General features: G+C 34.7%; 1 protein-coding gene across 1 annotated transcript in view; it reads right to left on the reverse strand.

The window, feature by feature from the left end:
- The window catches only part of LOC118928251 (general transcription factor 3C polypeptide 3), a 36,681-nt gene that overhangs the window by 4,143 nt on the left and 17,308 nt on the right, over nucleotides 1-15,230 (reverse strand). Inside the window, exons 7-16 of the mRNA XM_057503731.1 lie at nucleotides 14,310-14,457; nucleotides 13,673-13,757; nucleotides 10,242-10,345; nucleotides 9,138-9,309; nucleotides 6,723-6,925; nucleotides 6,298-6,399; nucleotides 5,509-5,644; nucleotides 3,424-3,661; nucleotides 2,637-2,827; nucleotides 830-954 (exon numbers count right to left, since the gene is read on the reverse strand). Of these exons, the coding sequence (XP_057359714.1) occupies nucleotides 830-954; nucleotides 2,637-2,827; nucleotides 3,424-3,661; nucleotides 5,509-5,644; nucleotides 6,298-6,399; nucleotides 6,723-6,925; nucleotides 9,138-9,309; nucleotides 10,242-10,345; nucleotides 13,673-13,757; nucleotides 14,310-14,457 (1,504 nt within the window). The remainder of the gene's footprint in view (nucleotides 1-829; nucleotides 955-2,636; nucleotides 2,828-3,423; nucleotides 3,662-5,508; nucleotides 5,645-6,297; nucleotides 6,400-6,722; nucleotides 6,926-9,137; nucleotides 9,310-10,241; nucleotides 10,346-13,672; nucleotides 13,758-14,309; nucleotides 14,458-15,230) is intronic.

Here is a 15,230-nt window from a genome sequence, read left to right on the forward strand (position 1 = left end):
TGGAAATTTTTGAATACACAAAAGAGAATATTATAATGAACTCAAATACCCAGTTTTAACTATAATGAGCATTTTAATTTAGGTTTTCTTTTAACCATGTTACATTAAAAAGCAAAAAAAAAAAATCCTTTACTAAATCTCCTACTTCATTCAAGCCAACATGCTCTTTCCTTCCCAAACTACTTAAAAAAAAAAACCTATCTATACATGCATCAAACAAATGAACATAAAAACTGAAATCCTAAAAACAAAAGTGTTGAAGATACAGTGGTGAACAAGGCAGACAAGGTCTCTGATCTCTGGTCTCTCAGTTTATACTCTTAATGAAGAGGAAACCATCTATACAAAGGTAAATAAGAAAACAAAAAGCTAATTTTCAAATTTCTGTAAGAATCAAGAAAAATTTAAAAGAGCAATGTGTTAGTGATGAGGTAAGGAAACAGGCACATAGTCACATATTCACACGTTATTGTAGATACATATTATTATATCTTTTTTAAATAATTTAAATCAATTTTGAGGACCTATCAGGCTGGATGTCTTAGGGGCTCCAGAGTATGAGGAAGCCTGCACTGAATTTCTCCAGATTCTGCCTGTGTCTTCTCCCCATGTGATCTGGCAGTGCACCCTTCTATATGTCTATGTCTAAGTCTTAGAGAGGAGTACCACTAGATGTTGAGTCCATGACTGCTGAACACAGGGATAGGTATGGGGAATCCCAACACATATACTAAGTAAGTATTACTGTTGAAGCAGAATAATAAAAACATGAAGAATATTCATTTTTTGAAAATATAAAATTAAGCAATGAGAAATCCAAACTAATTACCTGCACAATTAGAGCATGTCTTCTTAATACATACTTCTGAGATGCCATGTGAATAAAGGTTAGGCCTATACAGAGGCTATAGAGAGGTTCGTGGGGATGGGTGCGAAAGGCTTGCACATACTGTCCTGAAAAATGAACAATGATGTCAGCTGTTATGACAAGAACATAGTTCTTTATTTCTTCAAACACTTACTCAAATATATTTTAAGGCTAAACAAAGATTACTGTTTTTAACATATGCAAGGTATACATTCTAAAATATCAACCAAATGCATATTACTTTGAATTTTAAAATGTATAACATGTAACAAATTAGAAGGATTTACTCATAAATGTACCCTGACCACGAAGATCAAGAGAAACTAAAATTAACGTTTTTTTAGGCACAGCTAACCATTTCCACGTAGTGCAACACTTAAAAAATAAAAAATTTATGAATTGCAATCATTAATGTAATGATCTTAAATCTAGTTGAAAATCAGTGAGGGGATGTTTCTTCTCGTGAATTCATTTGTAAAATTACTTAATTTGTCTTATAAATTCAAATGTGATAGGTCCTGGAGGTGAGAAAAAGGAAAATAGTTCAGGTTTGGTTTTTCAGATTGGGATTTGTTTTCCTCAATGTAGCAACTACTTTGTTTTTCCTGAAAAAAGAAAAATGTATCCAATAACAAATTAAGAACTTGGGGTTCTGTGAATTCCATGTACTCTATGGCTTCATGGATAGAGTTCCATGTATGCTATTCTACACAACTGTCTCATGTTAAAAGCCTCACCATATGAAGGGAATTTTAAGCAAATTTTTCTTCTCAAGGAATAATCCACAATTTACCACACACAGATAAAAACTTCTATTTCTTCCAGCTCCTAATGCCAGAAGAACAGCACCACAGAATATCTTTAGCAGCACCAATGCTAGACTGCCATTTGGACTTTCTATTTTTACCTTCTGTAAGAGTTTCTAAACATAGGAAAATGAAATAAATCTCTATTTTTATATTTTCATATTAAACCAACAACTCCAGAAAGTACACACAGTGGAGGCAAGTTTCAACATTGGATATTCAAGGTTACTGGCTCAACAACTGTAAAAACACCAGCCATACAGAAACATTAAAGTATTAAGTAGCCAAAATCCCAGTTTATTCATAAGTCAACTAGCTTTTAGGCAGGAGAAACGTGCTTCATTATAAGTTTAAAATTTGGTTAGGTATTTTTCTATTTATTTACTTCTGATTCCTATTTACAGAAATTCTTTTATGTGATTAATTTTGCCTGAGTTCAATTAGAATAAGTAAGTATCACATAAATAAATGTTGATATAGAGACTTGTCTAGTAGGGGATGAACTATCAACAAATCTTAAATCCTTTTTTGTACTACAGCAAATTAAAATCAGGTAGCAAAGATTCCATAATTAATGAAAATTATTTTTAAAACAAACATGCCTAAGTAGGAAGTATTGTTGACCTTTACAAAGAATTATAAGGCCATTTCAGCCTTTTGAAACCAAAGCTTCATAAGAAAAATAAATACTAATATTAATTATCATTTTTGCTAATAATTACAGCCACTTACTATATGTGCCAGGCATTGTTTTAAGTACTTATCATTTAATCTTCAAAAAATCCACAAGGTAGGTCCAATTATTATCTCTACTTCAGAGATAAAGAAACTGAGGCAAAGGGAAGTAGAGGAACTTGCCATGAAGGAGCTGCTATTTACATCCAGGCAGTTCCACTCCAGAGGCCTGGCTCTTAACCACTAGGCTTCCCACAATTGACAAAGTCATGTGCCAGGGCACTTACCAAGCACATGCTTAAAACTACCAGATACGAATGCATTATGTCCATTCAAGACACACAGGGCATGATTATCTGGGTTTTTCAGCATTAAATGGAGACAGAAGCGATGATGGCGTACATCTTGGGAGAGCATGGTAACTTGATTGAAAATGTTCCAGAGCTGGGGTTTATTGACATTTTCCATGACCATTATCCTAAGATTGCAGAAAGAGGATGATGGTAAAAATATGATGGAAAAGAACTTCCTGATTTCTAAGAATGAAACCCTTTTCGGGGCTGTCCTACCAACACTGAAATGTAGCATCCCCCAACAAGGAAAAACAGACTGTTTCAATGTAGTTAAGCAAAACCACTTACATGGTGAATGATTTTTTTCCAGAAAATACTGCTTTAGTTAATTATTTCTACATCTTATTTCTACTTTTCAACAAAACTTTCAAGCCAAAAAACAGAATCAGGTGGTTGGTTTCATATGTTCTCTGCTGACCCACTATAGCTGCAGTACAATGAATACTGAGTAATAACTAACAATAATGCATGCCAGGCATTGTTAAAAGGCTCATAATAATCCCATGAGGTGGTAGTGTTATGATGGCCATTTTAAATGGGTAGACTGAGACACAAGAGGTTAAGCATATGAGAGGGCATGCACCAATGGCCTCAACTAACCAGTAAGCAAGAGCAGTTAAAATAAAATAGCTTACTAGTTCTGGAGCATGAGAGAATAAGTAAAAATAAATATACATACTCTATCAAAGAATTAATTAAACTAAGTTATTGGAAAAATCACCTGATATAGTTGTATGCCTTTCTGAAATTTCTGTCCAGAATTGCTGCAGAGAGACCAAAGTATTCCAGCTCTTTGCGTTTTTGCCTGTCATCATAAAATGAATAATATTCCAAAGAAGAATCCACAAGTAACTCAGCCTCCTGAAATCGGGATAGGTCACATAAGGAGTATATAGCCTTCAACAGAAGGTTCCACCAGTCATCTTTTGTCAAGACACTCGTGAGTACGGCAAATATTGCTAAAATGAGACCAGTGAAAATCAGTTAGGTCACTGTATTTCCAAATACTATAGTATTAAAAAGAAGAATTCACATGATTGAGTCTAAGGTTAAATTGAATAACCATGGTCCTATAGACCTGAATTTTTGCCAACACTCTTCTGACAATGACCAGAAGGGGAAGTTGCTTGTTTCCACTCCATCAACACCACCTCCATACGCTCTGCCAATCTGCAATTCCAGGTAATTCTCACTTCTAATCTGTTCTCTACAAAGTCCAGTTACCTCACTTGTGTTTCTCAGTGCAAGCTAAGACATATGGTCCTTCAGGGCAGAATGAGTGTGCACTTCAAGACTGAGGTCAAATACAGGAGTCTGCACATAAAAGGCATTCAAGGGCTTGCTCAGCAAAGATTTCAAATTCATACTTTGAAATTCAGATTGTTCTTGATCTTTTTATAATCTTCATTTTCTTTTATCTGCTTCAAAATTTCTCTTTTCCTTTAACTATCTTCTCTTCCTTATTTATCTGTAAGAAGCCTCCCTTTCATACCCTTGAGAAATATCAAAAGCCATAAAACATTTCTAGCTTGACCCAGTATTCTCCTTCTGAGAATCTATCCTAAACAATTCATCAAAAGTATGTATAAATCTATAGGCATGAAAATGCTCACTACCATATTATTTATAAAATTATCACAATCAACCATATATCAAAAAAGAAGGGTATGATTAAATAAATTATGGAACTGCTATCCAATGGAATATTCACGTTCCTTACATAGAATAGCTATAAGGAGAACAGAACAAGATGAGAAAATGTCTGTGAAAAAATAAGTGAAAAAATCAGAGTACAAAAATGTATGTAACCTAAGGAGGCTTTGCTTATCCTATGCTAGTACATGAGTATGAGGGGACACCCACCTTAACAAAACAACAGAACCCTATGAACCTGAGAAAAACCAACAACGGACCTGAGAAGAGAAAATACTGAAAGAGAAAACAGGATCAAATGTAAAGAAAAATATAACTTACAGAAACATAGTCCCAAACATGCCATAGAGGAAGAAGCTATTAGGATAAGCCCAGAAACAGTGAACTGGACAGACGGCAGGGCTCTGTGGCAATCAGAGCCAGGTTATGGGAGGCCAAAGCGCATTCCTTTCCTGAGTCTTCTCCCTGAAACACCTTACTTATGTTTTAACATTGTGCTTATAGAGATTCAGCTCTTCTGGATTCTAAAACCCTGCCCATTGCACACTGCCATGCTTGTAACAATGACTTAATAAATGTCTGCTGAATTAATTAACAATGAAATAATTTTTGGTATCTCCAGTTTATAACCTAGATGTTTTCCAGTTCTCTGAGTAATAACCTCACGCTAACATACTTAATGTTTTTTCCAGCTAAAAACAGATGCCTTTTAAACTCACATTACTTGAGACTGGGCCAAAGCAACTTCTTTTCAGAATTTATATGACCATTGCTACATTGTAAAAAATTAATATGACAAAGAATAAAATATATGTAATTGAAATAACTGGACAAGTAGAGTGATTTGTACAGTCATCTAATCTTCATAAATTTAGGATACATTTTCTTCTTAAAAAGCCAAATTAAAACTCATGTTAAGTTTTTTTCACAGAAAGATAAAAGCAGATGTTTTCAACTTATAAAAATTAAATGATTTACATGTAGCCTTTTTGTTAAACACCAAATGAGTTTATTACACTTGAGGGATTTAGATTAGAAAATTTCATTTAATTTGAAAAGGGTATATTTTCAATTAGATTACTGTCAGGTGTAACTTCAGCAGTCTTTTTCAACTCAGCCACTTCTATCTAATAAAGCAAATCAAAGTAATTACCTTTGGCATCACAATTTGCTGTCTCTTGTTCATTGCTGTCTGATATTTTGTCTCTTGACACTTTAATAAGGTAGAGATGCCTCTCTCCAGATTTGGAACTGGATATCAAACAGACTTGGGCTCTATTCATTGCTACCTGAATTAAAGATGATAAACTTGAGATATTTTTTAGTCACACAATTTTTTAAAGAAAATCTATATGCCATAAGTTCCACAGGTATGCCTGAAAGCTTCTTTAATAAGGAAAAAAAAGATCAAATTACTGTGTATTTAAATACCTAAAAAATGAAGAGACTGTTTTTTTCTTACCAAAGAAATTTGGATCACACTACTTACCTTAGTAGAGAAGAAGGCAATTCACTTTAACTTTAACATGCGCACACACACACACACACACACACACACACACACAACAACTTACCTGAAAAAAGCTTGACTTAAAAAGGCTTAAAAAGGATGTCATATCTGGAAAACTTTTCTGCAAGGTGAACAATTTTGGCACATAGTAGTGTCTATGGGGCTAATGACTGATAAAATCATGGTTCTCACTTTTCTAAATACATAATAGTATAGATTTTATTTCAGCTAATCTATAGTCGTTTACATTTTCATTAGAACTTTCAATTATATACCATAAATCTTTAAGTCTTTTGTCTATATCTGACTTTCACTTTAAAAAGTTTATTTAGTAGAATAAAATGGTTATAAAATAGCTATAATCTATATTTAAACAAATTCTAAACATTTAAAAAGCCAATAATGTTAATATAAAGAAAGATCATTACCCACCTTTAAAAGCATGGCTAACATGGTAAGTAAGGTATCCACATAACCATACATTTTGCCTTGTGAAAACAACAGAGTAGAACGATGAAGCAGTAACTTGAGTTCCTAAATAAATAAGCACATGACAATGAGTGTGACAAGATGCCTTTGCTGCAGGTTGTTTTGTTTGCATAGAGAAGTTCTATCTTAGAAATCAAACATTAAGGATATTTGTTTTATGATCTTTCACAGGAATTAAGACCTGATATTCTAGAAACTATAATTTACAGTGTCTAATAAGTGACTAAAATGATTCAAAACCATTTTCAAAACCATTTAATACACTAAAATAAAACTTTTGGATATAACATGTAGAGAAATCCTCTACTGAGAAGAAAGTTCTAAAATGCAGCCCACCAGTGAAAACTTCTTTCTGTTACATGGCCTACCTGCTGTGCAGCATTTGCATCTTGTGCTAACGTGTCTGGATCATACATTGGTTCCAGAGCCTCCAGGGCTTTCTCAGGGCGGCCCAGCTGCTGCTGAAGTGTGGAAAGTGAAATTCTTGCATCCAAATGGAGGGGGGCCAGATCAACCACTTTCTCATAGCTTTCGGCAGCTCGCTCCATATAGCCTAAGGCCTTTAAACATTCTAAAATGTGTTAAAGCATAAATATGAACTACAGATTTGGAAGCAGGCCAAAAATTATTTCTCCGTTTTTAAAGAAATATAGTATAGCAATATAAAAAAGTTATAACAAGAACTAAATATATGCATATTTCTAGTAACTCAAAAAAACTATCCCTTCTAATCTCTATTGATTAATCAATCTATTGATTTCTCTAAACCCAAACTGCTTACAAGGATGTAATCAGTATACACATACAATTTGGGGTTCTGCTTTACTCACTTGGCATTATGCTTTCAACATTTTCCCATGTCTTCATCGGCCTTTTGAATGGTTATAATATTCAATCAAATTGATTATTTACTGAACCATATTACTTGACATTTAAGTTATTTCTGAACTTTTACTCTAATAAATAACACCACAGTAAACATCTTCAGGTTTAAAAACTGGCAGACCAGTTTAACCCTCAGATATGTTTTGTTAGGCCATAGTGCTATAAAAAACAGTGAGTTGTCTACATTTTTAAAAATCAGCATTTTTATGAAATCTGAGTTTCTGGATTCTTTTGAAAAATCTGGGGTTGGTGCAGTGGGTGCCCCATTCCCACATGGCACATCAGCCTATGCTGAGGAACAGCAGTATCCTTTAGACAGGGTTACCCAGCTCCCTGCCCTAGAGCCTTCCCACTAGTGCATTTTACTCATTTTTGTTACCTGCCAGGCTCCAGAGTTTTGTGACCACCAATATAAACTACCACCTCTCACCTCACTCAATGATTTTCTCAGGACAAGTTCTCAGAAGCAAAGTTACTGGGCTCTATTCCTCAAATCTTATGCCAATCAATTATTAAGTCCTCTCCTTAGAACTTGAAAACGAATCCCTGTCAGCATTTCTTCTTCCCACCCTGATGGCCACAACAGTAACCGAAGCCCTTTCACCTCTTTCCTTTTTCACCATGATTACCTCATAAAATGGGACTTTTGCTTTCTTAAATCTCAAAATTTCCACACTTCTACTAAATTATCTTTTGGTTAAACTTTGATAATAAAGGAAGACTACTAAATATGGATGGATCATCATGACGGCATTTTTCATTTTACACTTTTAAAGGTATTTTGTTATTATGCCACAGGCATTAATTCCTTTAATTATCTTTCTGATGTACCAATCCCAAATTTATGATTTTTAGATGACTCTGAAGTTTTAACCTTCCACTCCCTGCAAAGCTACACAGGCTCACAATGGAAACATCACTTATCAGAATCATGATCATAATTAAGGAGTATGTGTCAAGTATGTACTATTAGCAGCAGGAGCAGTTTCAATTATCACAGACTTAGGCAGGTGTTAAAAACTCAACTCTCTGCTCATGTCTTGAAATTCAAATACACAAATAATACAACTTTTAATGATAGTGTTACATTTGCATTCATATTCACACACATAAACAGAAAAGTATCATTTTAATTATTAAGTGCTCTTTGCTATTTCATATCTGTGTTTCAAAATACCCTAAAATGTCAATCAATGCTTTCTAGTTTTAGAACTTTTTCCATGATGTAATATTTTAAGAACAATTAGAACTTTCTTCCATAATGCAGTATTTTAAACAAAGACTGTTCAAATTTCAATGTATCTTTTATGTTAATGAAATATGAAATCCTATTAGAATATTTTTGGCTTTCATACATTTCATTAAGAAATTCGGTTATTTTTCTTAAGTTATGTTTCTACTCTAAATAATTTATTGCAGATTAATGTGGATTTACAATAAAATGGTACATAAAACCCAATCCTGAGCATATTTTCAGCTCAAAGAACATTGAGAATACATCAAATTTTTCCCCAAAATGACATATTAAATTAAATACAGACCTGTAAAACTCTTCAAATATCGGAATGCACTCCAAGTCTGACAATCTATTACTAGGAACCAAACCCTTTGGTTAACACAGGTATTTAACCAGGTATTTAAGTTATTTTTAACAGGGACATGTTAGTGCCTCTACTTCAGTTGGTGCCATTAAGTGAATTATTCCTCCAAACCACTAGTGAGGGGGGCATCACTCAGTGGCATGACAAGTTAAAACACTGACTTTCAAAAAACTGCTCCGCAATCAGAAATACTTTCACTAAGACATTAATATTCTCTAACAATCACTGCATCTTTGGAAAGTAAGTTCTTGCCTGCTTATGTTATTAAAACTTCTTCCTCCCACAAAAAAGTATTACCTGCATGCCGAAGCCAAACTACTGCAAGGTTGTATCTTTCAGAGCAAACCAATGCACTGAGGAGAGGAAGTGCAGAATTATATTCACCAACATCCAGAAAAGCCTCAGCAACATCTAGATAGAGGTCTCCCATATCTTCAGGATTCTGTTCCACTAGTGTTGTCAGGAGAGGCTAGGATGCAAAACAAAAGCCTGAAGTCAAACATTCATTACAACTATGCACATCTATATGTATTTGTCTTTTTAACTTAAATATCAGTCATCTGAGGCAAGCATAAAAGGAGCAAAGCTTAATAAAAATTGCTTTAAACTGTCCTTTTTTCCTACTCATTTCTGTATCTTTATTAAAAAGAACTCATACTGCTATCATTCACTCATTCAACTTTTGAAAGCCTGTTAGAAGGCAGGTATAGCAGCAGCTAAGGCCACTGATTTGCCGGGCTCCTCCTCTAGCAGGTCAAACATACCCAGGCTTCAGGGCCTCTGTGTTTGCTGATGTTTCAGGGAAGCTGTTCTTTCCTGTAGCTACACAGCTTACTGCCTCACTTCCTTTATGTCATTATTTAAATGTCACATTCTCAAGGAGGCCTTTCTTAACCCAACCTATTTAAAATTGCAACTCCTCCCATCCCCAATATTTTCTATTCTTTTCCCCTGTTTGATTTTTCTCAGAGCACTTATCACCAACTAACATCCTATATTTAATGTATTTATTTTATTTATTACCTATTAATCCCATTAGAACAAAAGAATAATTAGAGCAGGGATTTCTCTATTTATTCAATACCTTCTCCTAAGGTCTACAAAGTAAATACTCAATACATTTTTTATTCAATGAAATACTTAGCAAAAAGTTAGCAAAAGAGAATAGCTGTAAGAAATTACCAATTGTTTAAAAGGCCTAATCATATACTCTTATTTTTCTCATTTTGAAAGAAAAACAAATTACTATAATTAAAAGTTCCAAAACACTTTTATTCACACAAAAATAATTTGATGCTTATGGTGACTTCCTGGTTATTAAGAAATGTGAAGTCTAGGGTCAATTTATAATTTCTTGTCATCTACAAAAAATAACGTGGATTTGATCTGAATGTTACTTACATTAAGTGGTTCGAGGATATTGAGATGTACAAGGCAGACCATCAGCTTCACTGTGATGTCTATCGGTACGCCATCAGGGATAGTGCAGGTAACATTCTCATTAGCTATGGGTTAGACAGATAAAAGGCAGTTCCCACGTGTGAGAGCTTAGAATGTGGGGCAAATGAAGCAAACTACCTTCTATGTGAGAGCACATTTACTTCATTCAAAGCAAGTGATTCTATAATCAATTCAAAGTTTGGCCAACTCTGCTACTAGATTCTTATCCCTCCTTCAGTCTGTCCTTTGGTACCAAGTACCCTTCCTAATCCTTTCTGAATATCTTATCCACTTACCCGAAACCTACATGAACTCCCACACCTCCTATCAAAACTACAGACAACTAAAAAGCCAAAAATAACAAATAAGGATATCTGAGCTCTCTTTTTTCCTTCTTGAATTCAAAAGCATCTTTTTAGTCTTCACTACAAAGAGGATGAGAAAGGGATAAAATAATACTGTGCTGTTTTCTAAAACTTAATTACAGCAAAACAATTTTTAAAGCACTGGGAAATTAATGAAAGGGATTTTTATCTGCATTTAAAGTATTTTATATTTTGAAAAGTCTAATAAATTCCAAATAAGCTTCCATATCAGAAAAAGCTGAAGCATAGAGGGTTATCAGAGATTCATCTGAAATGGTAGAATAAATTTTAAATTACGTTAAAATGAAGTAAGTTTCATCTGTTTTATAGAACTTGTCATATAAATTATAGTACTGAATAAAATTACCAAGAATAAGACATGGACAAGTTTACTTAAGCGACTTTGTATCCCTTACTCCAAAACAGTAACTAGTACCAGAAAACCAGCTTAAGAAACTTATTCTGCTCAATGAGAGTCCCATACGTAAATTTACTCACACTAGACCATAAGTTCCATGTGGATAGGCCTAGTCTAAGTGACTTAAGGCTATATCCATAGCATATTTCTTCTGTAGCCAGTAGCTATGGTATACCAATTAGAGATACAGTGTGTACAATGTGTAAATCAAAAGTTTGATTTCAGAAATAATCACAAAGTAAAACTCAACTTTATGTTGAAAATAAGACACATGCCTAAAATCATGTAAGTCAGGAAGGCTGAAAATAAAAGGACAAAGATAGAGCAGACAAATTCAAACAAAAAGAAAGTGGAGGTCACACTCTCATTATCACACTAGGTAGAATTCAGGTCAAGAAGGCACTTTATAAATCCTATAGGGCAGTGCTACTCAAAGGGTATATAGTCTGGGACCTGTGGCAATCCACAAACTATTACCAGTTTAATCAGATAGGTGCAAGAGATTGAGACTAAGTATTCAGGCACCTTAATGACAACTTGACAATGCTAAAGAATACAGTATATATTACTTACAGCCCTAACAGCTGAAATAATACTGTACTAACATTTAACAGAAGTTTCTTTTTAACAGCTTACATTTTGTCACCGACACTTTATTCTTCTGAACTCTCATTAGGTCATTCACATTTACAAGAATCAAAAAATGTGAACCTCAATTAATCCATCAATAAATGTTATTTTTTTAAATGCATATGAAAAACAATCATCTTTGCTCACTTTGGAAGTGTTTTAATCTCCTAGTCTTCTGGGCATATCTTTTTCTTTGAAGTTATTTCACCAACTCTAAGATGCCACAGATTTCAGATGCACCATTACTTTATATACTAAGAAAGAAAAACACCACTAGTTCAACTATGACATGTCATTGATTTAAGATGTTCCCTGATTTCAGATATGCTGACTCATTAAAAAAGTAAAAAAAAGAGGGAAGAAGGAAGGATGGATCAATGAAATACAGTAAAATGTATTAAACAAAATGAATAATCATATCTACAATTAAAACTTAAACACAGCTCTGTATTTCTTTCATATTTTCCAAAACAATGGAAAGAACAATTTTCAACATGAATATAATTTTTTTGAAGAAAGATCTTAAACAGAAATTGTGGCTGCAAAATAACAACTTAACTGGAACTTGGCTCTAGCCTAGGCCATGTACAATAAAAGTATCAAAACTGGCAGAGCCCTTCAGATGCCCTAATTCATGCTGTGATAGCATTACAATTCCTATTCCTGACAGCATTACAATCCCTATTCCTTACTCTAGTCACTCTACTACCTGAATCACTCTAAGAAAGCACCCTATCTGGTCCTGTCCATACCAAGCAGTGATCCCACACCCTGTGACCTCAGTCTGAAAGGCACTTCCCATGGGTGTCTGCTTAAAATATACTTCTAGAAACATCCTCTGATCTTTTCTATCACCCTCCTCTAGTTTCCCAAAATGCCAGTTTTACTATGGAAATTATCACACAGTTCCTTATATAATTTAATTGTATATATTTCATTTGAACCCACATTCTCCTCACTTCCTTGAGGAGAGAAAATGTCATACTCATCTGTATATTCCACACACACCTACCGGAGGCACTTACAGGAAACTTTGACATAACTGGTCTTTTTATTTCCCAACAAGTTTTCACTTCAGTATTGATTTGTCCCTTAACTTGGGCTTGGTTCTCTACAAATTAGCACAAATGGATTTATGTAAATGGATTACTACTTTCCATTAGGACAGATCATCTAAATAAAAGGGTTCTTTTTTCAAGTAATTATACCTTAACCCAAAGGATTATATGATGATGGAATCTTTAGGTCTTATGACAGGGTAGGGAGGCAGCTATTTTGAAGCAGGCAGGGCTCAGTACCAAGTGCCTCCCCTGCTTCCCCAGCACCACCAAAGCCTCATTGGGTCAAGGTGGAAGGTACAACACAGGAACCTCCTTGCATGACCAGGGATATCTACTCTGCTCATAAAGAAGATCAATTTGTTGAACCTCACTTAGGGTCTTGCCTGTTAGTATTTTCATAGAACAGGTTAATGGGCAAGAAAAGAGCTGGGATGGGGGAATGAGCTGAAAGAAACACTGCAAGCTACACTTCAGGTGTGACTTTCCAACCAGATGCCTAATTATACATTTAAATGTTCAAACAATGTAGGATAATATTAATTTCTACTTTTTATGGGAATGTTTAAATTCAAAGTAGAATTTTTTTCAATGACAGCATTTTAAGACCATTTTGAAAAGTAAATTGCTTTACATTTAAAGGTTTCTGAAAAAGCTGCTCACTAATCCATTCCTTTTTCACATATCACTGTATTCAAATGGATGTACTGAGAAATTGACGACTGAAAACAAATTTTTAAAAATTATTTTCCTATGAGAAAATGTAATAATCATGGAAAATGTAATGAAATCTTTGTGAGGAAAAAATGCTTCTTGGGAAAATGTTATAAGAACGTTATAGATTTCAAAATGCCACATTATGAACAAGAGAGGATTATATAGACTTTCATATGCAGAATATGGCAGAAAATGCAGACATACTCATACTACAACCTTTATTCTCTTCTGGAGCGCCTTCTTCTGTAGTTTTCTTTTCCAGCACAATTCCAGAAAAATCCGTAATTACCTAAAAGAAGGGGAAAAAGGAAATGATACAATAGGTATGTTTAAAAAACCTTTACACAGTGCAAAAATTTGTACAGTTAATTCAAATACTCATTCTAACATATAAAACACATTAATGGCCTACAAAAAGCAACAGTATGTCTCTCTACAATAAGGAACCGTTGTGATACAGTTAACATTTTTATATCATCTTATATCACATTAATGCTTAAGGATATAATTCCTCTGCACCAAACCAACGTACTTTTCCCAACAGCTTAGGAACTGAATCATAGCAATTAGTCTGGCTGCTAGGTCCTGCTACCCTGAAATACAGATACATTTGGCACCTGTGATAATGGCAAAAACTTTATCATATGATAACTACACTTTACATTGCATATGGAATTACTATAGAATCTAGAAATCTGTTTCCATACAGACTTCAATATATACTTTAGTGTACAAGTTATTTTACATATATAACTAAAATAAAGAATAGTCAATTTGTAGGAATTTCTAGAATAGAGAAACACATCAAAATCTAGTGAAGAAACTCATTACGTGTTCCTACCTCCAAAGCTCTGTCATATTGTTTGTTAGAAATGTACAGCTCAGCTGCTATGTTAACATCCTCCATGGAGACAAGGGCCTGGTGTTTTGAGAAAGCTTCTTCAATTACGTTAATAGCCGAGGGAACATCATTGGCTTCATAGTAACTCCTAAAAAAATAAATGGCAAACCGGATGAGTACTTAATTCAGATCATAGAATTACGTTATAAAACTCATTCCTTGCTAGGCCCTCTATTAACTATGATTTTCATTTTCTTAAAATTTGGGAAGAGAAAAAACTCTTCTTTAAAATCATCACCACATTCAGTCTAGAGAAAGCCGTGCTATGTCAGTGTAACAACGTCTCAGTGTCAAGCCTCTCACTCTCCAGAAGCTGCCTCCTATCATCCCACCTCAGGCCTCTGTAACCCAACACACACAACTCTTCTATCTCATTGGGCTCGACAGAGCACTGATCCTGCCACCTTTTCTCTCACTGCCTCTGTGCCCTTCCTGTCCTCACGTGCCTCCTCCTCCAGGGTCCAACACTGTAATTCCTCCCGTGCACATCTCAGTTCTCTTGCCCTTCTCTCCCTTTATTAATCTGATAAACCCCCAACCAAGTTAATACAAATATGCCTACTCTCCACCACCACCTGTCAAGCTGACCATGCTGACTGGACTCACTAGCCTCAAGTGCGCCCATCATGCTGACCAGAAATCTTACTAGGTGTTTAGTCCAGTACTTTTCAAACTTGAATGTGCATACAGAGTAACTAGGATCTTGTAAAAAAAGCATATTCTGATCCAGTAGAGCTGGGGCAGGGCCAAATTTTCTACATTTGTGACCCATTCGCACGTGATCAAATGCTGACCGTCTGTGGGGTAGCAGGGTCCCAAGGACCTGGACGACTATTTCACATCTTCCCCTCTCCCGTCAAA

Source organism: Manis pentadactyla, chromosome 6, assembly GCF_030020395.1.
Source record: "Manis pentadactyla isolate mManPen7 chromosome 6, mManPen7.hap1, whole genome shotgun sequence".
Classification (NCBI taxonomy): Eukaryota; Metazoa; Chordata; class Mammalia; order Pholidota; family Manidae; genus Manis; species Manis pentadactyla.